Source organism: Fragaria vesca, linkage group LG7, assembly GCF_000184155.1.
Source record: "Fragaria vesca subsp. vesca linkage group LG7, FraVesHawaii_1.0, whole genome shotgun sequence".
NCBI classification, from domain to species: Eukaryota; Viridiplantae; Streptophyta; class Magnoliopsida; order Rosales; family Rosaceae; genus Fragaria; species Fragaria vesca.
In genome coordinates, this window is record NC_020497.1 from 14,663,985 (window position 1) to 14,688,469 (window position 24,485).

The following is a 24,485-nucleotide window of genomic DNA, read 5'->3' on the forward strand; positions in this document are numbered from 1 at the left end:
CTCTCTCTCTCTCTCTCTCTCTCTCTCTCTCTCCTCTCTCTCTCTCTCTCTCTCTCTCTCTCTCTCTCTCTCTCTCTCTCTCGGTGTACGACGATGCAAGGTTGAAGACGCAGCCTCCTACTGAGTCGACGAGACCGCGCTCGTGGTCGTGATTCTCCTCAACAGCGACATCGATTTTGGCGGCACCTCTCGGAGATGATCCTCATCTGCCAGAACCTCTGCAACAATCTCTAGAGCCCTAACGAGCACATCCGGGGCGTCACGCTCCAGTTCCTCTACTGGTTGAGCAAGTTGGAGATTGTCCGGCCGTTGATTTCATCGATTTTGGCCAATCTAGTCAGAGATTGAGGTCTGTGTTTAGTGCAAACATGGATAACGTTCTTCTTCTCCTTTTTTTATCGGAGATCGTGTTTTTGTTTTTGTTTTGGTCAGAGAGATTGTGGTTTTTTCCCCTTTTTTTTTCAATATAATGGTTATTAAATGATAGTATCTTGATTATTGGAGTAATTAGTCTATTATTGGGAGGTAAGAAGTATCTAGTGGAGGTCAATAAACATTTATTGACCCCAATATTGCTTTTATAAATTTTTTTTGAGATGTAGGGATTTGCCTTAGAGGTAAAAACTTCCTTTTTAACTCGATTACTAGGAATCATTAACTGATTATTGAGGTTAAGTAACTGATTATTGAGGGTCAGTAAGTGATTATTGGGGTTCAGTAACTGATTATTGGGGGTTAATAACTGATTATTGGGGGTCATTTTGAGAGTCAGTAACCGAGTTATTGGTGATCAGAATCCAGCAACCGGAAAAAATCTGAGTTACTGGGGGTCAGTAACTAAGTTACCGGTTATCGGAATCAGGCGACCGGAGAAAATATGAGTTACTAGGAGTCAATAACGGCGACCGAAGAAATTTCTGGCAACCGGGGACCGGAATCCGGCGACCGGCAACCAGAGTCCGGCGGCGGGTGACCGGAGTCCGGTGAGATTCCGGCCAAGTATTCTCTCTCTTCCACTTTCTCTCTCTATACATGTTGAAGTGGTGAGAGTAAAATTGTCTTAAAAATATATAAAAATTATTTTTTATTATAACATTAGTAAAGATTTGTGCATAAAAAATGTTACCTTATATTGGAATGAGCTCATGAAAAAGATTAACATTAAAATGGGGAATAAGAGGTTTAAATTAGTATTAAATTGACATTTTCCCTTTAAAATAATAACAGAACCATCAATGCCGTGATAGTCCCTTAATATTTGGTGGCTAATTAGTAATGCATTCATGGTAGTTGTGCTTATTTTGTGCATGTATTCTAATTCTATCACTTGCAAAATCGTTGTGGAAGGTTAAGAGGAGAAAACAGAAAATGGGGCAGCATGCATCTCATTTTATTTCCGATCATATTTTCATATCATAGACGTTCACTATTTAGATATACATGAGTTGATCATCTCTACAAAATTTCAACTAATTTAGTTATCATTAAGGTATCGAAAATGTATTAAATCAATGAACGAACCGAATCTGTTCATCCTGAACTGTACGTTCTATTAGTTCTAAATCACAGTTTTGAATGTCTTAATGATTATCAACTTGGCTGAAAATTTATATAGATGATCTACTGATATATATACCTAAAATATGAACGGTTGAGATGAGAAAATATGATCGAAAGTGGGACAAATAATGAAATCCGTACCTTAGATAAGGTAAGGAGGTCCTTACCTGATCAAGATTGTGTGTGTGTGTCTATAGAGTTTAGGGTTTAGAGTTTTAGGGTGTCATGAAGATATCATACATCCTAATCTCTCTGAAGCAGCATTGCTTTTCCCACCGAGAGATGACTTGCCTGAAAAGTATGCCGGTCAGATGGAAGGGTTATGGTTTGCCGGAAAGAATGTTGCTACAAGGAGATTTGTATTTGGTGCGAAAGCCATATCTTCAATTCAAGATGAAGCGAAGAGCGAGTCTGTGCCCAAGCCATCACAAGTTCAGGCCGTCACTGGTTTTCTCTGGAAACATCTAATTGCTGCTTCTCGGGCACTAACATCAGGTAAAATCAGTTTATCAACAAGCGTAATGTATTTGGGGTAGTCCCTTATTAATTAGCTGTTGTCCTAAACTTCTAACGATATGAACTTCTTTTTCAAAAGAAAAAAAATAGTACACACTTAACATTTTTTCTGTTATAATTTCACATTATTTATATATTTTTATTACGTATAGTGTACTGTGTACATAGCTCAAAGAAAGATAATATATATGAACTTGCAGGTACTAACTACTTCAACAAAACTTTCTATAGCAGCCCAGGCAGTGAACATAAGATCACGGATGAACATGGAGACAGTGTTGGATAATGCCATTGGGATCTTGATATGGTCGGCTCCGGCCATACTAGAGCTAAAGTCATACAACACCAGAGATCAATGATCTTACGCTGTGTCACTTGGTTAACTTGCTCAATGGATCTATCAAACAATGTAACGGTGATTACTTTGAGACTTTCAAGGGTAAAGAGGGATATGGAAGCACGTGCGAGTATCTCGATTTTCAGAGGACTTTGAGTTCTATGGAACCAGCACCAGAGATTTATTCATTCACGAGCTGGACTAATTTTTTCAACCAACTTGATTTTGGATGGGGGAGGACATCTTGGATTGGAGTTGCAGGAAAAACTGAATCTGCATATTGCAATTTCACAGTGTTGGTTCCAACACAATGCGATACTGGAATTGAAGCGTGGGTGAATCTAGAAGAAGAGAAAATGGCTATGCTAGAACAAGATCCCCAGTTTCTAGCGGTAGCATCTCCAAACCCCCCAATTTCAAGGTGTTGATTAAAAAAGATTATGTGGCTTGTGCAATATTTCGATTTTGCAGTGAATAAGCCAATCAATAAGATGCAAGTATGATAGATTCTGTCAATATGCTTGTAACCAATATAGCTCTTGTTTGTAACAATGCTCTATTAAGCTTCTATATATCTATAGAGTTATTTCTCTATTAAAAAGAAAACTATGGAAGTTTTACCAAGGTTTGTTCTGTTTCAAAGGTAAGATGCATATAATACCCAAAAATAATGTTCACATATAGAATCACATAAAATATTTTCAATACTTTAGAATCTAATTTGGGTTCGTGACAAAATGATGGGAGAATTTGATATACACCTAATTTTGAAGAATGGTTTTTAATAAAACTCATCTAATATTCTTTTCTGATATACATCTAAAATATATCAATGTTCTATTTTTTTCTAAAATTTACACAATTACCACCATTCAACTATAACATATAAACATAATAAATAAGTTTAATTGACGATATATCTTTAATACCTTGATTATGAGTTTTTTCTTGTAACACCAACACTTTTCAATCAATTTGCAAGAATCATGTAGGTTTCTTTATTTTTATAAAAAAATCTAGGTGAAAGAAATTCATTCTCTGATCTATACATAAAGTAGAATATATTATAAATATATATGATCTAAACCTTAAAACCCTAAACCCTATACCCTAACCCTAATACCTGACTTGTAGGAGTTGGATATAATACCTGAATTTTAGGAGTTGAGTGAAATATTTGACTTCTAGGAGTTGGGTAAAATACCTAACTTGTAGGAGTTGGATATACTACCTGACTTTTAAGAGTTGAGTGAATTTCTGACCTCTAGGACTTGGGTAAAATACATTATTTGTAGGAGTTTTGTTTTTCTTTTACTACCTTGTCAAAATGTATATTGGTTTAGATACCTCATAGCTATGTTATCTATTAATGTCCTATTCTAAAATAAGCAAATATACCTAAGAAGAAGACAAAGTAATCTAAGAACACGATATGTGCCTTATAATGAGGAACACTTAGTGTAAGTATTTTCTTGACCATTTTCTATTTCTTGATCTCATCTCCGTGCTTTTCTTTTCTTCAAAACCTTTCTTCGACTATCACTTGGAGATACAGGCGAGAAATACCATGATGGTTGCCCTCGTTCTTTCTTGCATATCTCAATATTCAGATCAAAATTTGTATATGCATCATCAAAGCTTAGATTTATGTTTACAATTGATGTAGCTATTCAAATTTGAAGAAAGTTAGGAGCTACATTTGAGGAATGTCTTCTCATTTAATTGGAATGGCAAAATTTTCTCAACAAAACAAAGAAAATCGGAAGGGCAAAAAAGTAAGAAAAAAAATGTGACAATTTATAAGGCAAGTTCAATAATGTGAATTGGGTGTAGATTAAAATGAAATATATGGGTATGGATTTATCTTAAAAATGGCTTCATTTTTTGGGTTTTTGTCTAATTTTCTCCAAAATGATTGAAGAGGTACATATTTTGATACATTTGTTATTTAACGACAAGCATGTACATAACACCTAACCTAGGAGGAGGGTGTACGTAGTGTCCTTTCCCTTAGGAGCCTCTCGCGAAGGCCTTTCTCAAGGGACTGATATAATATAATATAATTTTTTCTCTTTTTTTTCTAATCAAAAGAAACGAAAAATGGCTTCACTGTTCATAATTTGGAATATATAGTGGATTATACGGTAATTGTTTTGAGGGAGCTTCTTTCTCATGTAACATCCCAAACTGCACCTCTTCAGTTTGAGCACGTAACAGTGCCGCGAAACTTTAAAACATAAACCGAAAGCTATAATTATATCCTAAAGTAACGCAAGGCATTTTTGTTAAAACTTATCGAAAAATACAACGGAAGCTAAACCGAAATTTGAGGTGAAAACGTTTAGTTTTTGAAATTCTATTTGTCGTAATTTCAATTCAAATGCTCACCAAGTATAAACAGATATTAGGGAATAAACAAACAAATAACCGTACTAGAAAACATATTTTAACGAAGTCCAAAACTACAGGACTCGAGAGAAAATTTAATTGAATTAGGTTAACAACCAAACGACAAATTATAAACTTTGACATGCACACCCAGCTCCGTCCTCCACTGTCCCGTCAGCAGTGCACAGTACCTGCACACACACACACACACTATTGTAGGGGTGAGCTTTCGTCCTCGCTGCTCAGTAAGAGCTGTTCTTGACTAGATTTGAAAATCAATATTCATGGGTACCCAGTATAAAAACAATTTAAAACCAAATGCTTAATGTAAACGACGTGAGTTAAAAATCAATGCACATATTTCAATAAAACTAGCGCCAAGTCCAAACATCACCTGATGGCCGGTCCTCATCGACCCACTATCCAACTTACCTCATTTTTCTTGTGTACAACAGGCAAGTGTAGTGAGAGTGTCCAATTACGCCCTATCGCCTAGAAGCAGTGTCACTCCACAAGGGATGTAAGACACTCTTCCGTCCATAAAGGCCCCTCCGGAGGTTTAGGGGATCGAAACCCAAGGAAGTCGCTATGCCCCCCTCACTCTCAAGCCATCAATAAATCTCACGGTTTGGTCAATAACAATCATAATGTATAACCAAACCAAACATGCATCATTCATATAAAACATGGGAAAAGCTTTAATCAAGAAAAGTCATGAATCCCTTACCTGGATTCCGACGCTTTTCCTCTCGTGCTCCACGAGTCATGAACCTTTCGTTCCTTGATCACAGGAATTCCTGATGTCCAACATTAATGTCGTTAACATAATATCGACATAAATATTCAAGTATCGACGATTAGTAAATCGTCAAATCAACTCAAGAGTTGACCAACATTATCCACATTTGACCACTCAATACTAATAGTCATTCTTGACCAATTATGTATCTTGAACCCATTTGATTTACAAATACATCATATAGTAAGCCCATATAGAATTACTATAGACACCCGTGGTACTTAGGCCACTTTTCTTTAAACATATGCTTGATTTCAATTATCATGTCAAAACCATTTCTCTGCCCAGGAGTTGAACTACACTCCTAACCAAATTAAAATCATTTTCTTAGTCCGATGAACACTACCACAAATTCAAACACAGAGCTACAATTCCTTTATATACGAACAGAAGCCAAGCCTATCAATCACAATCCAATACTCAGTAGAAGAAACTAACTTCGCAGTTCAATACTTCAATACTAAATATACAAACATCATTCTCCCATCCTTATATCTCAATCACCATAACTAGACTCTTTTAAAATCAATATCAACCTTTCTTTCCAGCCAAGACAATTATACATAAGAGATCCTTAATAACAATTAAACCAAATTCTCAATTCACTACCAAATCGGTAATTTCCATTAGATTTCAATACCATGACCAGCCCTTCATCCCATTCACTATAACCTCCCTATATACTTCAACATGAACACAGCAGTACACAAAGTGTCGATCTTTACAGAATTAGCCACACACAACACAACCCAAATACCTTCAGCATCTTTCTATTTATCAAACACCAACATCCTATTTCATTCTAACTATAACAACTAAACAGAAACTTAACTTCCAACTGGTCCATAATCAACATAAACACAGTAATACACAACTAGGCACCAGACTTTTATAGAACTAGCCACAACGAAATGCACAACTCAAACATCTTCAATATTATCAAATTTATACCAATCAGCAACCAACAACAATCTCTAATTTACTTTTCGAATTTACCTTCGATAATCTTGGTCAAAACAGAACTTGCTCCTTCACTGCCCAAAACTTCTTGTTGAAGAATCAATGACCCAAAACTCAGCAGCCCTTCAAAGTCCTGGTTCACTAACGCAGCAGAGACCAAAACCAAACCCAGAAACAAAGGAGGTGGGGACGAATTCCGTCAAGGGCAGAGAAACAGCCCAGAAATCCCATAAACTAAAGTCAATAAACTTCAATCTAAACTGAAAAATAATTACCCTAGAACGATGAGGACGACGAGAGAAAGGAAACCATACCAAGAGAAGTCGGCTTCGCAGCCCGAAAACCCAGAAATCCGGCGGAAAACTCGAACCTTCTTGTCGTCGTTCCTCCTCCTACGGTCACCGATCGAAAAAATGAAGGTTAGAGGAGCATCGGGGACCTCAAGGCGGTTTGGTCGGTGGTGGCCAGTCGTCGGGTAGCCACCGGACGGTGAGGCAGCATTGATGCTCGACGTCGGTGTCGGGGAGAGAGACTGTGGTGGTCTGACTAGTTGACTGAGTTAGCCCCTTAGGCCCTTACATACTCCTCACCGACTTTAATTCCAGCGGCTAAGATTGGACGGTCTAAATTTTAATGGTCCAGATCTCACCGCATAAATTCCTTATTATTTTCTAACTTCCCAAAATCATATAAAGTAGCTCGGCACTCTAATTCCCCGAAAATTTCCATGAACTCATCAAGGTACGTATTTTAATATCAAACTCTAATATCAAGGTTTTCACCTTGTAGAAATATCTGAAAAATATCCTCGAGCACTAACTTAATAACCGAAATCGTAAACCAATCCACGAACGATCTCGATATAATAAGCTCGATAAATTTCCGGGGTATTACATCTCAGGTCAAGGGTTCCAATGAATTTGTGCAATGAGATTCGATTGGCAACAGTTATTTGGGTATCAACTCTCCGATTTAGCACTCATCAGTACCTCATTGTTGTTGACGATGGCAATGATGACGTTAGCGAGCATGAATGGTGTGCGTGGTAGATTTATTTGTATTGTTGCATTATTGCTTTCGGATGTAAGGGTTTCACCCTGTAGAGATTAGCGAGCAATTGGTCTCATCTCATTCTTTCTATCTTGATCGAGTTGGAGATCCATACACTTTATTTGTAGTACTTTTTTTTCCTCACGTTTACAGGCTTTGTAATTCCCTTGATTAATAAATTATCCATTTTTCATCCAAAAAAAAAATCTGAAAAATAACACAACAACCTCATAATTTCGCTTTATGGGAAGAGACTTAGCCAAATCCGAATCACATCCACGTCGGCAACAGAGAGTGACTCGAAAGAAGTGTGCACCCAGAAAGCTAAAAATCCATAAAAACCAGAAAACTTGAACAAGGGAAAAACTAAAGTATGACATTCCATTTCTTATTGCGGTTTTGTTCTGCCAAATCCAAATCCCATGACCCAATCATTTACACTCCCTCTCAATCTGTGCAAAATTGACTGCTTCCCCTGAAAACGTGCGCAATAAGGTACCTAGCTCTCTGCCCTTTTCCTTGTAATGCATTCAAGTCCCTGTAAATTTTGTGGCTTTTGGTAATGATTTTATGCTTGTGGATCTCAAATGGGTTTGGGTTTGTTTTGTTTTGGGATTTTTATAAATGAATGCATTGGAAATGTTAAAGCTTATGCGTTTGTTCCATGATTCAGTGTTCTGCAATTTGTGCCTTCTCTTCCGGATCTGATGTATGTGATGTTCTAGCTAGTTGTCTATTGGGTTAAAAAGATATTATCTTTTGATTGTTTTTGATAGAACATCAACATCAATGAGATGAATCTGAAGTAGGTTATTAGTTTGGAGATATGTTAATGGTTAATGAATCAAGCTGAAGTTGTTCTGGTTATTGGAGCAACAGGTTCTATACTGAAGCATCTAATTTTGAATTTGCAAAGAGTGGTTGACGAGTTATCCTTGGGATTGGTGGGTGACATTGAAAAAGTGGAGTTGAAATCTGTTACCATGATGTGGGTTCTATTAAAAGACTCATTCTTGAATCTGGGGTCATGTCCTGTGATGACCCAATTCTTGCAAAACACAACTGAGATGTGTCAAAATGGGTTCCGGAGCGTTTTTATATATCGAAGTATCATGAGTTTCGATACTAAGTGAGGGTGCTGGATAGAATTGAGTTTGGAGGTTCAATGCTTCAAAAACAAAGGAGCTAGAGGAACGTAATTCTTGATGATTCAAGACGGATCAATTACCTTGTAATTAAGTTGCTGATGTGCAATTGTTGAGGTTATGGTGTTTCCGGTTTGGATACAGATAGCTATTTCTGTTTTAAGTATAACCAACATGTGTTGTATCCTACATACTATTCTTCTTCATTTACCTGTCTTTGATCTGATGTTCCATTGGCAGAGCTCCCTTATGCTAAACTGTAAAACCTGCATTCCAGGTGGTCATTCTGTTAGTAGAACTTTGGAAGGTCTCTGAAAGTAAACACTCGTCGACAAATTTTGGGAGCAGTTGCATAAAAGGAATGGTCTCCCAACTCGGAGATAATGGAGACGCGTACTGGAAATTCCCGTCCCAATAAAAAGCAATCTTTGGAGAAGTCTAAATCTGCCACTGAAGAGAAAAGACCTGCAGAAAAAGAAGCAAACACTTCTGTGTTTGTCAACTATGGTAAGTTCATTAGATAGTAAGTACTGAGTTTTCCAACATCGCTGTAACACCATGCAACTAACTCAGTACTGTAGATAGACATCTATGTTAGTCTCTTTAGATAATATGCACACTTTAACTTTTCAAATGATGTCCTCCATTAGTTAAATAGTTGTTCAAAATCTCGTATGTCACAATATTTTCCCATCTCCAAAACCAGGTGTCCATAATCATTTTCCCTCTTTGTTCACTAAACTAGTAAACTCCTCACTTAGATTAATGTTCTAAATCTTTTAGTTTTTGTTCCATCTTGACATCACTTGTGGCTCATTACTCCCCTGTAAACCAACTTCTACAGCCGATTTATACCAAAAGGAATTCGACCTCTCATGAATGAGAAAGGTTTTTTTTTTTTTTTTTTCTCTTTTGTGGGGAAAGAAGAAGTATGCAATAATTTTGGAAGTAACCTATCCCCTATCACCATTCCTTGCAACAAGCAATTACTTCTGGCATTTTGTGGTTGATGTTGTTCATTTTGTAACTTTTGTTCTTTCATGATAATAAAGCTAATTTCTCATGTAGCTGCAATTGCTTGGCATGAGAGTAGAAGAAAGTGGGTAGGGGATCAGCGGCTGCAAAGAATGGCCAAAGATCCAATTATAAGGTATTTTCTCCTCACAAAGGTTCCTGGATAGAATGGGGTTAGCAAGTCATGGTTAAAGAGTTACACCTTAAAGTTTATAAACAAAAGAAAAGTTAAAGAGCATAACTGCCATAACTTATATTCTTTGTAGGTACAAATGAACTAATTAACACTGGTGTGTCACTTTTTAGGAAATTACACTTATATTTGAGTATCTGTCACTCTGTCCACTACGTGCACTTGACTTGCTGATCCGTAAATCCTAGATTTTTCAAAATTGCTCCTTAGTCCTTTTGTTTGGTGTGTGTCTATATTAGTAGCTTTGTCCATTTACTTGCTGTTAAAAATTGTAGCTGCTATATGAATGTCAGGAAGTTAAATGTGAAAACTTTATGCTGCATATTATAGCACCATTGTAATGATTGATGATATTAGTGTCTTTGTCCAATTATTTTCTGTTCAATTATTGCTACTTCTTGAAGATAATGTGGAAAGTTTATGTTTCAGCTGGTCAACAGCCTATGAGGATCTACTTTCAACCAATGAGTGTTTTCCTGAGCCGATCCCCTTAACTGTAAGTTGATCATATAATAATAGCACATACATGTCCAATAAATATCTTCTGATTCCTTAGGTGTTACTGTTTTCCCTTGTTATTTCCATGTCCAAAGGATAAAATTTGTATGTTATTAGTATTATCTTGTCAAACCTTTTTCTTAATATTGTGAATCTCAATAACTGGTACATTGTGCAGGAGATGGTTGACTTTTTAGTTGATATTTGGCATGATGAAGGTCTGTTCGATTAGGCAGTCCAGAAAAGTTCAAAGTAGACCCTCTACGATCCCTGATTACAGATGATAGTCTAAATCCTTGTAGCTGATTAATCCCATGAACTGGGAAAGCTTTGGCACATATGAACAACAGTAAATCTGAACTGTTCCCCTAATTCTTTGTATGATAAAACTAGATATTGTTAAACATTGCCGCTACTGTGGGGAAACAAAAAATGAATGCATCCTCTTCAGGTCAGAATGATGATCTATGAATAACTTTCAGGACAACTATGTTCTGTTTCCAGATATCATCAGATATTCGGATTTGAGGTCCTACTGAGAATCATGTAATCCTACAATCCTACTTTTACTTCTTTTTATGAACTAAACCCTTTGAGGTAATCAAATGAGGATGCAACAATGACTCAAGTCTCTTACTATGTCTTCAACATCGCTAATGACCAAATTAGTTAATGGTTTCCAGCAGCATTGATAAATTGAAAAAAATTAGAGATTTATCAATTTTTAAATGAATTTTTGCTCCAGTAGTATTAAGAAGTTGATAAATTTAGAAATTGATAGAGAAAATTGATAATTTTATCAATTTTGGGGAGACAATTAACTAAAACTTAGCTAATGTATACAATTTAGCGCAATACTGCTGGAGCAAAAGTTCAAAAATTGCTATTTTAAATCTAAATGTTGATAAATTTAGCAATAAATTTAACTCTATTACTGGAGATGCTCTTTTCTTCTGTACTTACTGAGATAAAGATAATTTTCTTGGTGTTAAACAACTTTCTCATTAATTTTTACCAAGATAAACTTGACGTATTGTTTTGTATGTACCGGTTTTAGCCTTCGATTTTTCATTTGATTTTAGTGATATAATTAAAAACCGCGCGTACTAGGTGGTGGGTAGTTTCCTCATTTCCTGTCCCACTTTGGAAAGATGAAGGAAACGCGGAGACGAAAAGTCTCCGTTTCTAAAGGAAGAACAAAACCCGATTCCATCTAAACAGAGTTTTTTTTTCCGTTCAAAACGTTGTTTGATTTTCTGGGGATCAGAAGGAGCTTAGACTCTGAGAATGAAGAAGTTCAAGAGCATGTTGAAGCCGAAGCCAAACCCAACAGAGCAACTCAAAGATTGGCAGAGACGACTTCGCCAAGAGAGCCGCAACATTGAGCGCCAGATCAGAGGTGATCGTCTAAGTTTTGTGTTGGTTAAAGTTTCAATTTTTATTGAGGATTTGGTTTTGTTGTGTTATTGGGTGACATGTGTTTGTGTTGTTTTGGTGTGAAAGATTGATGGTTTTTCGTTTGGTAGATCTTGAGAGAGAAGAGAAGGTGGTACAGAAAGCTATTAGAGAAGCTGCAAAGAGAAATGACATGGGCTCAGCCAAGGTAGTGCAAGTTTTTCAGTTGAAAATGTTACTCAATCATGAATGACTTGATAGAAAGTTAAAAACTTGTTGCAAAAAAGTTTGTGTTCTTTGAAGTGGAAGGGAAATCTATTTGCTTTGTATGTTGTTTTGTATGTGAATTTAGAACACAATGCCAATAATGGCAGGATGATGTTTTAGTCCTTGGAATCTTTTTCTGCTACATTTGCATGTATATCTCAAGTGAATTTTGGGTGTTTTAGATTCATTGGTGTTGCCATTTAGATTGTAGAACTGCTAGATGTGTGCTTGCGTAGCTTTAGTACCGTGTGAATTTATGTCTTGATTTGATCTGTGAATTATTTTCAGTCACTTGCAAGGGAGATTTTGGGGTCCAGGAAAGCTGTAAGTCGCCTTCAGGAGAATAAAGCCCAACTAAATTCTATATCTATGCACTTGGGAGAAAGTGTTGGTATTGCTTCGTACTCTCAAACAGTATTCTAGTTACTGCATATGCATTTGTACTATCTGCTGATGTATAAGCTAATTAGCTTGAACAATCTCAATAACTTGGTGCATCATACGTCATGTTGCCTTTGTATCTTTTATGCAACTCCACAATCCATTCCCAGCCCCTTTTCCTTGGCTGAAATTAGTTGTGTGATATGGTTTATGTTCTTGCAGCACTTGCCCGTACTGTGGGACATCTATCGAAGAGTACAGAGGTCATGAAACTTGTCAATGACCTCACAAGAGCTCCAGAAATGGCTGTCACAATGCAACAATTTACTAAAGAAATCACCAAGGTAATATCCCACATTGGGTGCTGGTTGCCTGTTAGAACTTTTTCTACCTCCTCTAGTTTCTTAAGTGCTAGCTTAATTCTGTCTCTCCTCTTGTCTAAGTGGGATCATCTGTTGTTTTACTGTCTGTTCTGGTTTGTTTAGATGACCTAAGATGCTTAATGGTGAATTCATCTTGAACCTGGAGCGTTATTTTTTCATTGTTTGAACTTCTGTAACTATCTATTTCTCTTGTTTAATCAACGAACACCGAAAGTACATTGAATTATAATGTCTAAATATTTTTTGGATAGCATAGAAAGGATGAATTGTATCTAAGCAGTGAGAGGAACCCTGTGACTGGATCCCAGTGTTTGAACCGTGTTTTTTCAATAATGTGTAACATTGAATACCATCTGAACTTTCAGGAAATATACTGAAGTGTACTTGTTAGGTGCTTGTGTATTATATCTATATATCTACTTGAAATGTTTGGGTGTAACACTTTGGTCATACAGGCTGGGCTAATTGAAGAATTTGTAAACGATGCTCTTGATACAACACTAGATTCGGAAGATATAGAAGAGGAAACTGAGGAAGAAGTTGAGAAAGTTCTGAGTGAAATAGCCGGTGAGACGGCTGCCCAGCTTCCGGAAGCTGTCAGGAAAGAGAGGACCAAGTTACCTGCCCATGTAGCTAGTGCATCACAAGAAGTATGTGTTATATGATAACCATTTCTAGTTTTTCCTTGCTCATCACAAGATTCCAGGACCTAAATTCTTGTTGCTAACTCTTGCAGGAACAAGCTATAGCAGAGGGTTCAGATGACGAAGAGGAATTGGAAGCATTGAGAGCACGGCTTGCTCAAGTCAGATCGTAACTGTTCATGAAGTTGTTTCCATTGTTTCATTGGCATTAGGAAGAATGTGGTTGTGCTTATTCTCTAAAGGCTATTAGTAGTACTTGTAAAGATATTTAGATAAAACTTTAGTATGAACTCAAATATTCTTTTATGAACAACATAAAATAGTTCTTCTGTATTAAATGTTATATTACAAGGTTCGTTTATCTTAGTGCATGTAGATCAGATGCTTTTCAGGGTAATATATATATGATTCAAGTAGCCTTTTTATCTTTTATGCAACCTCCACAATCCACCCCCGGCCCCTTTTTCCTTGGTTGAATTCAGCTTTTGGCTTTATGAAATGTTTTATGTGCTTGCAGCACTTTGCCGCACCGTGGGTGTTCTATCAAGAAAGATGCAGAAATGGCTGTTACAATGCAAGAATCTACCAAAGAAATCACCAATGTATTGTCCCTTTCCTACCTCTATTTTTTTAATTTTTTATTATTTTTTTTACTAGTGTTAGCTAAGATACACAGGGGGATTTCTAAGCTTAGATGTAAAATGCTTCAACCATGCATTGCAGCACAATGTCTTACCACATTTATAATTTCAAGGATCAAACTCAGGTTGGGGAGCAAGAATCAATAGGCAAGAACCACTAGGCCGCTTGCAGTGGTTACCTAGCTCTATCTACTTTCAAGTGCTACCTAGAATATCTAGTGCTGTCTCTGCTCTTGTTAAAGGGGGAATTTCGTCTCTTATCTAGTGCTCAAGATACTTTGCAAGTTTGCATGGGTTTATTAATTTGATGACCTTCAGGTCTATCAGATTCATGCGCTGTTTGTACTATAGCTTTTGCCCGAAAGATCTGTTTATCAAGGATACAAATATGCTCGATCGGCATTATATATAAGCTCATATGGATCAGCTATGCTAATGTCTAGTGACTCTTGTTTTGGATGTCCATCAGCTCCGCCCTTCTTAGTTTGTCATTCTTATACGCTTGGTGGCTAGTGCTTGGATCTGTCGACTGTGCTTTTGTATACGCTTGCAATTTTCATCAGCTCCCTAGCTTCTCACACCTCTCTGGTCTTTACTAATGCGTCGGCATAACAATTAACCTCCTACACACAACTTTCAAACAATATATCTTCTACTCCTCCATTCTGTTTGTTTGAACTTGGAAAGTTGGATGTGATTCTCTATACGTGACAAATATGTGCTGGTGGTCTGGTGGCCCATAATCTAACATGATAAACATGAAGTAGGGTAAAGGAAAAGCAATGGCGAAAGCTGCAGTCGGCAAGTGCCTTCCCATTCTGTCAAAATGTTATTAAATGACATATTTATCCTTTTACACAATGACTATTAAAGACACTAATTAAACAAAAAGTAATATTATATTTATTCTCTCTAAATTTTCTAATTCAATAATAATTGAGTGCATTTTATTATTTTCCTTATTGATTTTCTAATTTTATCACATACTTATTAAAGCATTTATATATTTATATTAGCCCTTTATATTATCATACATGTCACATCCATATACAAAATGAAAAAATATTTTTACAAAAACTATAATCTATCAATTATTAAAAAATAAATAAATAAATATCATAATATTTTTACAAAAATTATGATATATCAATTATTAAAATAATTTATCATCATGAGGTATAAAAACAAAAATATAAACTTACGAAAAAATAGTTATGTAAAATAGAAATACAAAAGTAACAAAAATATAGAATAGTTCATGTAAGAATATTCGTTTGATGATCGATAAATAAAATTTGAGACACAATCCTTGTTTTTTTAATTTTTAAGAGAATAACATTCTTCATGATTCGAATTAACTTTTCTCGAAAATTGATGTCATTAAAAATTATTTCTTACAATTTGATCAAAAAATGAATGTCTAGTGATTTTTTATGCAAAATAAAAAAATTCAAAAAATAAAGAAAATCAAGAAATCAAGGTCGGGAATGGAGGTTTGCGTTAAAAAGAAAAAAGAAAAAAAAATTAAAGAATGGAAGTTGGGAATGGATGTTTGCATTTAAAAAGAAAAAATGACAAAAAAGAATTGGAGGTATAGTGAGTGAATAAGAGGTGTAATGAGTAATATATTAATATATATGTGAATTACATAAACAAGGCTATTTTAGGAATTTGAAAGGAGGTCTAATAAACAAATGCTTGTATTTAAAAGTAAAATGGAGGTGTAAAGAGAATGAGAGGTATACTGAGCAAATTTGGAGGTCCCAATAACCACACTCTTAATGATATTATTGAAGTGGGTGAAACAAGAAGGTCTTCGAGTAATCCTCATTTTAGTCGATATTGGAATTTGGAAGGGCTCCCTAGCTAGTCTGCGGTCAATTATCCAAATATTCATATCCGACTGTATTCTCTCTATTTCTCATTAACTTTAGGGGATGGATGTCACACTCACATTCAACAATATATCAAAGTAAATTATATGCAATTATTCCTTTTGTTTTGTGTGGTCTATGTCTCATTTCAATTTTCAAGTCTTAGTCTTCAGTTTATAGTCTACCCGGCCTCGTCTCGAATCAGTTTAAGGTTCTCTTAATTATCAGAGTCACTGACAGACTGAGTATGTCTCTGATGAGAGTCACTGGCAGTTGAAGCTTCTCTTATCTTCCTCTTTCATCTAACCTCATGCCTCCTCTTCCTAAATGCTATTTATATTTTACGGGTTCTTTGTTTAGACAGCTTTCTTTCTTTGGCTGATTGGTTCATTTCTCAAACAGAAGAATAGCTCAGATCTTCAGTTCATCATTGCAGTATCATATTTCAACAATGAAACGCTGGAAAGATGAGGAAGACCCCGCTGAACCAAGGTAAAATTATCTTCTATTTATTTGTATAACCAGGATTTGTTTGATAGGCTTGTAGTTTTTGTAATCCTTTTTTCTTTCGAAGATTAATTAGCTAGGCTACGACTTGAAGATAAAAACCGAGATCAAAAATCATTTTCCAACAATAACTAAAAATTAGTCCGATAGGTTCTCACATTTCTCTGAGCCAGGCACCATTTTCCTTTATTTTTTGTTTTTTTTTTCTTCCTAAAAGCGACTCCATAGACTTTCACTTTCGCGTATCTTCTAAAATTGCAGTCATGGTAATTTATATTAGATCAGCATGAACTCCCAACACACAAATTTTATATAATTACATAAACATAAGTAATAGAGATATATGACTTATTAGATCCTACATACCCATGTAAACCAATAGTACGTACATCCGTACTATTGATACGTACATACACAAATTTTATTTTTTTTTGTATGTCGTACCCTGTGTTATAGGTGCTGTATGAATATATCACAAAGGATACCAAGCCTGCTCGGATGCATATTTTCATGGTGAGTTGCAATCTCATGAAGTCACTTATTCCTTTATATCTTGGTGATCAACGGGCAATGCGGATGCCATGGAATGGAAAAAAATTAGCAAGGCCGTCGAGGCATCTTTTGTTTTCCATCCATCACAAAAGAAAATAGATATGAACTCTCTCCACGTAATGTTGATTTTACGCTACATACTTCGTTTTCGTAGTTTACGCTACCCTTAAGAAGCACAAATTGCTGATTGTTAGGCTTGGAACATGTCTCTTCAAAGTATTCCGGAAAATTCTTGACAATCTTGCGGATTTAAAGTGGAAGGTCGGATGCTTCTTCCGGGAGAAAAATAGACTTGTAATAAGACCATGGTGGGATATAGTACTTGTAATATCTTGTGTCATTGCCGTCTCACTGGATCCTTTATTCTTTTACATTCCGACCATCAATGAGGAAGAAAAGTGCCTTGAAATGGACACCAAGTTGAGGACTGTATCTCTCGTTTTGCGATCATTCACGGACATCATCTTCATTTTAGACATTTTAGAGCAAATTTCTAAGGCTTCAACAATAGCTGAGATATGGTGGTCACTTGCAACAGACTTTCTTTGTATACTTCCCGCTCCACAAGTAAGTAAACTTGTACTGTTTTTAAGATATATACATGGCTAATATCGATGAAAAATTATGAAATCTGAAGTTATATATCTATTTTGTGTTAGCTTGAATCAATTTGTCACTCACTTCTACTCTTATTAAAATTTGTGTGTTCAGGTGTTGATCGTAGTCATCTTTTACAAAATCGATTTTGGATATTTGAATAATTCAACGATTATGAATGCTCTTCTTCTCATTCAATATGCACCAAGGATTTATCAACTTAATCAATCGTTTGACAATCTTGAGCATGGTATCGGATTATGGGTCAAAATTGTATTCAATTTTTTCCAATACATCCTTGCTTGCCACGTAAGTTTAAATTATTTTGTCTTTATATATTCATAATTCTCCTTAGCAAGGGTTTTACTTTTCTTAGTGCTTTAACAATATTAGTAACCAATTTGCTTGTCTTTAGATACTTGGAGCCTCGTGGTTTTTCTTTTCTATTCAACGAGAGATGTTATGTTGGTACCAAGTTTGTGTAAAGCATAAGACTTGCGGAACATATTTCAAGTGCAACGACGTCAATAGTTCGAGAAATATCACAAAACTAGTTGAACTTTGTCCAATGAATCCACCAAATTCCACCGTATATGATTTCGGGATATTCGTTAATCCTCTGGGAACTAGTAGCAGAACACCAATAAACTTCTCGACGAAGTTCTCATACTCCTTTTGGTGGGGAGTGCGAAATTTAAGGTTTGCATACACACACACACACATCTAATGTCGTCTTCAATTATGATTATAGCACCAAGTCGCTCATATATATTACTATATTAGCTCCAGCCTCTAATTCTTCTTTCATTCTTTTGTAGTAATTTTGGCACAAATCTTCAAACAAGTACGTATCTGTGGGAAAATTGGTTTGCAAGTCTGATTTCCATCATCGGCTTGCTACTCTTTTTATATCTCATTGGAAATAATGTTCAGGTTCGTATATATTGAATCCCCCTACTTGTTATCATGCTTGTCAACACTGACGATTCATTATTCCAAGATGTTCAAGTTGGAAAGATTGGATTCCGATAGGCTCATGCACATGCATCTCACTCGCGATTCATCATTTTTGCATTATTAACCATCGTCAGAACTCAGAACTACGAGATTATGCATATAATTTACAAGTATACCTATGCATGGAACTGAGCTAGCGAGCTTGTTATTGTTTGTTGGGAGCAGACATATATGCAAATGAAAACTAAGAAAGCGGAGGAGGAAGCTGAAAGGTTACGGCTTGAAGCTGAAAGGATAAGGCGTCAACAGACAAGGATAAATTTATGGATGGAACGACATGATTTCCCTTCGTTTGCAAGGAAAAACATCGAGGAAAAAATGACAGAGAAGTATAAAGAAAACAAAGAGGCTAATCTTGATAATGTACCGACTCTATTATCCTTTATAACTTCAGGTTACAAGAGGTACGCAAGGGTTAAAATCTGCCAGAAAATGCTAGAGAATGTAAGTCTTCAACCTATATCGCTCTGTATATGCATGGATCATAACATATGTTTATGGAAGTTACATGCATGCAGGTGCCATTGCTTAAGGATATGGATTTAGATGTGTTGCTAACAATTAGTAGAAGAATGGAGATAGTGGTGTACCCGGAAAATACTTGGATTGTTGAAATGGACGAGCCATTGGATCGCATGGTTTTCATTACGGAAGGGACTATGGGGATCTACACGGCTAGATCAGACTGTTCTCCTTCAGCAGTCATTCAAGGGTCTCTTGAGAAATGCAGTATTTATGGACATGAACGACTACTGAGGTGGGTACTCTCACCCAACCCAGATCTCGACCGCCTTCCTATCTCGAAAGAAGCTGTCAAGTGTAGTACCAAAGTAGAAGGCTTTGTTCTCACAGCCGATGACTTGAAGACAGTGCTATCTGATAAAGGTGTAATCGGGGAGAATTGTTCTGATGAAGATGATGCGGAAGTTAGTGATTCTAGTCTGAGATCGTCATTCCTTGTAGCAACAGCAGTGTCTCGTTTCCGGCGCCGCCTTCGAAGAAAGAAGCCTGCATTACATTTAGATTTCGACCCCTCTAGCTTCAAAGGATTATGAGTCTGATCCTAGTGTGACCATTGTATTGGTCGCACAAAAATATCACTGGTCGCTATTATATAACATCCAGATATATAAACTTGAAGTATGAGTCATAATGAAGTGCACGATCATAATGAGTCACTAAACTAAACTAGACCTAAACATAATTGAGAACAATTGAGTATACGAAAGGAACTACTTCAATTAAATCAAAGCCATGAAATTTGAAGTATGATCACTCGCCTAGCTAGAACGGTTCACAACATGTAACTGTGAGCCGCTTTACACGTTATTACACCCCCTCTTTCCGTTTTTCTTGTTTATTCCGGACCCCACCTCCTCGCTTTCCCTTATTTTAAGCCACTTCCGTTTCTTCAAATCAAAGCAACGAGAAGACACGTCACCACCCCAAACCAAACCGCCTTCTGCCGCGTAATCCCCTCCATCCCACCCCCACCCAATCAAACCTACACAACACCTAAACGGCCACGATTCATTTCCCTTCCTGTACCCCACCGCACCAGATCACCCCTCCCCAACTCCTCCACAACTACTTAACAGTCCACCATCTGAGAGGACCGTTAGCTTTCTTTCCCAAGAAACCCAAAACATGGAGCTCCCAACCTCTCTCCTTCTCGTCTTCTCCGTCCTTCTCTCTCCTCTGACCGCCCTCGCCGGAGTCACTGACCCCCGCGCTCTCGGCCTCGCCAGGTCCAGCTTCCCCTCCGTGCACGCCCAGCAGCTGATCCGAGCCCTCAATCTCTTCCCCGAGTCCGATGCCAACATCATCACCGACGCCGGAGATTCCTCTCCGATCGGCGCCGGGAAGAGGATCGTCGAGAAGCGGTTCACGCTCCCCAACGTCGTCGGCGAGTCCGGTGTTTCCGTCGACGACCTCGGCCACCACGCCGGTTACTTCAAGATCGAGCATTCTCACGCCGCCAGGTCAGGTTTTGAAACGTCTTAGGGTTTTGGAATCATGCATTCTGAAATCTCAGTGCGAAAATTTGAAATTTGAAGTCGAATTGTTTGGATTTTATATGAATTTTAGGTTTGATGAGTATCTGAGCTAAGGGTCTATGAAACTGAGTTTGGAATTTGTTGAATTTTGGGGAATTTGTGTTTTCGATGCGGTTTAGTTTAATTTTTGGTGTGCTTACTGTTGAAATTTGTGTGATGATGTAGGATGTTCTACCTGTTCTTCGAGTCTCGGACCAATAAGGAGGACCCTGTGGTGATATGGCTGACTGGAGGCCCAGGTTGCAGCAGTGAATTGGCTGTGTTCTACGAAAACGGTCCTTTCTCGATTGCGAATAACTTGTCTCTTGTATGGAATCAGTACGGTTGGGACAAGGTAATCTGTATTTCCTTGTTGGAAGTAGTAGATACAACTTCGGAACTACTGATGAATAGTTGAATACATTTTATCTATATGCCTAATATGAGAAGATTCTTATGATGTCGAGTATTGGTTGTGTGTATAAAAATTGTTTCTTTGATGAAGAAGAGAAGTTCCTGACATGAGAAGATTCTTATGATGTCGAGTATTGGTTGTGTGTATAAAAATTGTTTCTTTGATAATAGTATTACACTTTATCTTTCTCTATCAGTTTTTGTCAAATATGAAATTGTTAGAGGGTTGATGCTATATGATGTTTTCCAGCTCGATTGTTTATGTTGTGGTCATTGAAAAGTTTATAATCTTTTCTTATGGTGTGGAAGGCATCATAATTAAAAGTATGCATACTGAGTTTATTGTGTCTTAAGTCCATCCAAAGTAGAATACTCTGTAAATGACTGAATTGAAGGTCTGTGTCTATTGGTCTATGTTCCTTTGCAAGAGATCTAACATTGCTCTTTCTTTTGCAGGCATCTAATCTATTGTATGTCGACCAGCCTATCGGTACAGGATTCAGTTATAGTTCTGACAGACGCGATATTCGTCACTCTGAAGATGGTGTTAGTAATGACCTCTATGACTTCTTACAGGTGTGTCACTTAGCCTTCGCTGCTAAAACAATTAGGTTCAGTGTAATTTAGCTAGAGTTACTGTCTTACTGAATTTTTGCTTCCTAAAACAGCTGAACTAATGAATTACTTAAGTTTTTTATAGTATATATAATGATTCTCAAACTTGAAAGCAACATCTTTTTGGGAGAATCTGCTTTTTTCACCTTTAGAATTTCAGTGGAGGAAAGCAAACGTTTTAAGTTTATTAGTATTGACTTATTGTGATCTTCAATTATGTCAGGCCTTCTTTGCTGAGCATCCTGAGTTGGCAAAGAATGACTTCTACATAACTGGAGAGTCATATGCCGGGCACTATATTCCAGCTTTTGCTGCTCGAGTTCATCAAGGAAACAAAGCTAAGGAAGGAATTCATATAAATCTAAAGGTATGCACCTCCAATATTTTCTAGTTTTGAAATGTTTAATGGATCCTTTTATGGCTTATTGGACTAACAAAAAACTGGTTGGAACAGGGATTTGCCATAGGCAATGGGCTCACTGATCCTGCTATCCAGTATAAAGCATACACAGATTATGCATTGGACAATGGAGTAATCTCGAAATCTGACTATGACCGCATTAACAAAGTTCTTCCTGTTTGCGAGATGGCTATAAAGCTGTGTGGTAAGTGGCAATGAGAGCGGTCCCTTCTCATTTTTGATTCTATTTTTAGATTCTTTTCTCTTTTTTACTGGTTAAGATTGGCAATTCTGTTGATCATGATTTCATATTAAGGTGGTCAGTGACAATGAGAGTGGTCCCTTCTCATTTTGTAGCAACTGTTTTTGAATTCTCTCTCTTCTTTTTTCTTGTTTGGCCCTTAAGGCTTGCAAATCTACAGGTTAGGATTGGTCATTCTGTTGATCATGATTTCATATTACTGTGGCTCCTCTTTTTTGAGACCCCTTCTAACGTCCCTCTTCTTTACTGCATGAATGTATATTCATATTTTCTGTTGGGTTGAGTTCTATTAAGCAAGACTGTCCCATTGCATTTATTAGCAACATTGGTCGGTCAATGGTCACTGCTGCCTGTTGGATAAACTTTTGATATTTGTTTTGTTTCAGGTACTGATGGTACAGTCTCTTGCATGGCTTCATATTTTGTGTGCAATACCATATTCAGTAGCATCATCGCAAGAGCTGGAAATGTTAATGTAAGACGGCTTCTATTTCTTGCCCCCTATGATTTGGTCTTCAAGTCACTTCTACAGTTGAAAAACTATTGACATGTCGTTGTTGACAGTATGAATGGTCTTGCTATATATTACCTCAATCAACTTCTTTGAGCAGAAACACATGTGAAAATATTGGCTGTGATACTTTATAGGAAACGGTTCTTCCAACTTTAATAATTGTAAAGCTGTGAAACTGATTCTCAATTGTGTTCTGTCAAATTATTGATTAGCAAAGTAGTATGTTTTTCAAATTATACCCAATGACTCCAAGAAAGTAGTCTTCAGAAAAAGTTATTTTGAATAGTGCGCTGTGGGTCTTGCCATCCTCAGAAATAATGGTGCCTGTGGAACACCTAGTAATCTTGAACTTTAACGGTGGTTATTTCACTGTGCAGTACTATGACATCAGAAAGCAGTGTGAAGGGAGCCTCTGCTATGACTTCTCAAACATGGAAAAGTTCTTGAAGCAGAATTCTGTTAAACAGGCACTTGGAGTTGGAGACATAGATTTTGTGTCATGTAGCCCTACGGTATATCAAGCCATGCTAGTGGACTGGATGAGGAACCTTGAAGTGGGCATTCCTACTCTTCTCGAGGACGGAATTCAGCTGCTTGTGTATGCTGGAGAGTATGATTTGATCTGCAACTGGCTTGGTATGTCATTGCCTTCTATTTGAGATATTGCAACATGCAATGTTATATATTTATATCATGTGATTCTTACCAACTGATATAAATATGTATGTTATAGGTAACTCAAGATGGGTCCATGCCATGGAATGGTCTGGGCAAAACAAGTTTGTGAATTCGCCAGAAATTCCTTTTGTTGTTGATGATTCCGAGGCAGGAGTTCTTAAGAACTATGGGCCTCTTAGTTTCCTGAAGGTGTCTCTCTTCCCCAACACCCACACGGACCCACACTTGCTCACACACATTTTATTAGCATTTCGCTTTAATAAACAACAGTTGACTACCAACGATGACCTAACTGTACCGAATGTGTTCTAAACAGGTTCATGATGCGGGCCACATGGTTCCGATGGATCAGCCCAAGGCCGCATTAGAGATGTTGAAGAGGTGGACTCAGGGCTCCCTTTCTGAAGCTGCAGCTGAACCTGAGAAACTGGTTGCTCAGATGTGAGTTGTTCCTCAGTATTATATAGAATATAGTGAACCAGTTATTATTCCCTGGTTTCTCGATGCTGTAAATATACTGGCTCCGATGCTGAAGCTTTACTCAGAATTTATTAGTTTCTGGACAATATGTTAATCTTTGCTTAGTAGTTGTTAACTTGTTATACTTCAATAAAGTAAGATTGCTTGTGGATACTTGTGAATAGTAATGTGCTTGAGTTTTCTTCTGTTTGTTTATTGTAGATGCATATAGTTTAGGCTGTTATAGCTAAATAGCTAATAACTAAATGTTTACCACAATAAACACAAATTCTCTCATTCCGATTAGCTCTCCTTTCCATACAATAACTCAAGGTCTTAATCTTTTGATTGATGAGAAAGAGAGGATAGGCGTTGAGGAAATGATAAGT

At 37.0% G+C, this 24,485-nt stretch overlaps 4 protein-coding genes and 1 pseudogene across 4 annotated transcripts; all 5 read left to right on the forward strand.

Moving 5' to 3' along the window:
- Positions 1–2,841, forward strand: part of LOC101312498 — a 4,057-nt pseudogene extending 1,216 nt beyond the window's left edge.
- Positions 2,842–7,969: 5,128 nt separating this feature from the next.
- Positions 7,970–10,989, forward strand: LOC101309195. Its single transcript, XM_004307302.1, has 5 exons — positions 7,970–8,105; positions 9,033–9,262; positions 9,824–9,905; positions 10,392–10,458; positions 10,639–10,989. Exons 2-5 carry the CDS (start codon positions 9,139–9,141, stop codon positions 10,690–10,692), a joined length of 327 nt encoding a protein of 108 aa, XP_004307350.1. The 5' UTR covers positions 7,970–8,105; positions 9,033–9,138; the 3' UTR covers positions 10,693–10,989.
- Positions 10,990–11,575: 586 nt separating this feature from the next.
- On the forward strand, positions 11,576–13,945 carry LOC101310458 (vacuolar protein sorting-associated protein 24 homolog 1-like). Its single transcript, XM_004307304.1, has 6 exons — positions 11,576–11,859; positions 11,987–12,063; positions 12,411–12,513; positions 12,726–12,847; positions 13,342–13,536; positions 13,623–13,945. Exons 1-6 carry the CDS (start codon positions 11,748–11,750, stop codon positions 13,701–13,703), a joined length of 690 nt encoding a protein of 229 aa, XP_004307352.1. The 5' UTR covers positions 11,576–11,747; the 3' UTR covers positions 13,704–13,945.
- A 3,471-nt stretch (positions 13,946–17,416) lies between these two features.
- On the forward strand, positions 17,417–19,868 carry LOC101311037 (cyclic nucleotide-gated ion channel 1-like). Its single transcript, XM_004307306.1, has 6 exons — positions 17,417–17,671; positions 17,816–18,010; positions 18,117–18,400; positions 18,520–18,634; positions 18,884–19,162; positions 19,237–19,868. Exons 1-6 carry the CDS (start codon positions 17,513–17,515, stop codon positions 19,771–19,773), a joined length of 1,569 nt encoding a protein of 522 aa, XP_004307354.1. The 5' UTR covers positions 17,417–17,512; the 3' UTR covers positions 19,774–19,868.
- A 476-nt stretch (positions 19,869–20,344) lies between these two features.
- Positions 20,345–24,282, forward strand: LOC101310744 (serine carboxypeptidase-like 49-like). The gene is made up of 9 exons (XM_004307305.1): positions 20,345–20,700; positions 20,941–21,109; positions 21,625–21,744; positions 22,007–22,150; positions 22,238–22,388; positions 22,832–22,920; positions 23,337–23,595; positions 23,693–23,826; positions 23,954–24,282. Exons 1-9 carry the CDS (start codon positions 20,366–20,368, stop codon positions 24,080–24,082), a joined length of 1,530 nt encoding a protein of 509 aa, XP_004307353.1. The 5' UTR covers positions 20,345–20,365; the 3' UTR covers positions 24,083–24,282.
- Positions 24,283–24,485: the final 203 nt, after the last annotated feature.